At 41.9% G+C, this 1500-nt stretch overlaps 1 protein-coding gene across 1 annotated transcript; it reads right to left on the bottom strand.

Annotated features, from left to right (window-relative positions):
• Positions 1–542: 542 nt before the first annotated feature.
• LOC134350078 (pancreatic progenitor cell differentiation and proliferation factor-like) lies at positions 543–1091 on the bottom strand. The gene has a single exon (XM_063055007.1). The coding sequence runs from the start codon at positions 1000–1002 to the stop codon at positions 694–696; it is 309 nt and encodes a 102-aa protein (XP_062911077.1). The 5' UTR covers positions 1003–1091; the 3' UTR covers positions 543–693.
• Between the last annotated feature and the right edge of the window lie 409 nt (positions 1092–1500).

Below are 1500 nucleotides of genomic sequence, written 5' to 3' on the forward strand. Positions count from 1 at the left end.
TGTAGATGGATCATATTCTGCATGGAGGCCGGTGACCAGTGGTGTACCTCAGGGATCTGTTCTGGAACCCCTACTCTTCTTGATTTTTATGAATGGCCTGGATGAGGAAGTGGAGGGATGGGTTAGTAAATTTGCTGATGGCACAAAGGTTGAGGGTGTTGTGGATAGTGTGGAGGGCGGTCAGAGGTTACAGCGGGACATTGATAGGATGCAAAACTGGGCTGAGAAGTGGCAGATGGAGTTCAACCCAGATAAGTGTGAGGTGTTTCATTCTGGTAGGTCAAATATGATAGCAGAGTATAGTATTAATGGTAAGACTCTTGGCAGTGTGGAGAATCAGAGGGATCTTGGTACAGAGGGGATGTCAGGACTAATTTTTATTATGCAGTGAGTGGTGAGAGCGTGGAATGGGCTGCCAGCGACAGTGGTGGAGGTGGAAACAATAGGGTCTTTTAAGAGACTCCTGGATAGGTACATGGAGCTTAGAAAAATAGAGGGCTATGGGTAACCCTAGGTAATTTCTTTTTTTTTTACAGATGGGCTGCTAAAGTTTATTACAAGATGTTAAAAAGTCATTAATCCACAAAAACCTCAATTATATTTTGATTACATTACAAGTTTAAACTAAAGCAGCTTTTAAAATTTAGTTAGGAACACCTAGAATTCCTAGCGTCTTCTTCAGGAAGTCAGTCATTAAGATGAAGCTTTGCTGGGCTCACTGGCATGCCTCTTCCTCACCATTTCTTGAGGCAAGATGCAGTTTATCTTCCCACTCTCTGATGACTCAGTGAGAGTTGTCATCACTGGATGGTTCTGTGTTTTTCCAAAGAAAAAACTGATCCACCATTGGCCCGATGCAGACTTTGGTAATCCTGGGTGGTGTGGAATCACTTCCCCAATATGCTCAGAGCTGCCACAGGAGCTGAACCAAGCTGAACCAAGGCATCTCCGGTAATAATCATGGGTTGCTGCAAGTGATCCAGTTATTGGAATGGATGCCATTAGGTCTTTCCAATTAAGTTTCCAGATGATAACCTTAGATGCGTCCCACACCAAACAGAAATCCGAGAGCTTTACTGAAGAAGGCAAACACTAGGCTATAGGGCCCATTTGATCAGTTAGCGGCACAAAGCGATCCAACAGTCACAAGTTTTCTCTCTTTTGTACCAACCCTAGGTAATTTCTAAGGTAAGGACATAGCTTTGTGGGCCAAAGGGCCTGTATTGTGCTGTAGGTTTCCTATGTTCTATTTTCTATGTTGCAAATAGTTAAGCAAAGAGTTGAATCTAGTTGGTCTATTTCTGTGCCATCCATGAATGGTAATGTGAAAAATAAACTATTTGCAATTTTGGTGAAAATCACTAGAGGTCACCATTGTCCTTTGAAATATCTGCTTAAAGCCTGGTTAGAATCTGAGTTGTCTCTCATTTCACAATATATTTGAAATAATTAAGGAATAAAAGTGTCCCTGTCTGCATGATAAATGCACCTATGTTTTAT

This window comes from Mobula hypostoma, chromosome 8 (genome assembly GCF_963921235.1).
Source record: "Mobula hypostoma chromosome 8, sMobHyp1.1, whole genome shotgun sequence".
In the NCBI taxonomy this organism is placed as follows: Eukaryota; Metazoa; Chordata; class Chondrichthyes; order Myliobatiformes; family Myliobatidae; genus Mobula; species Mobula hypostoma.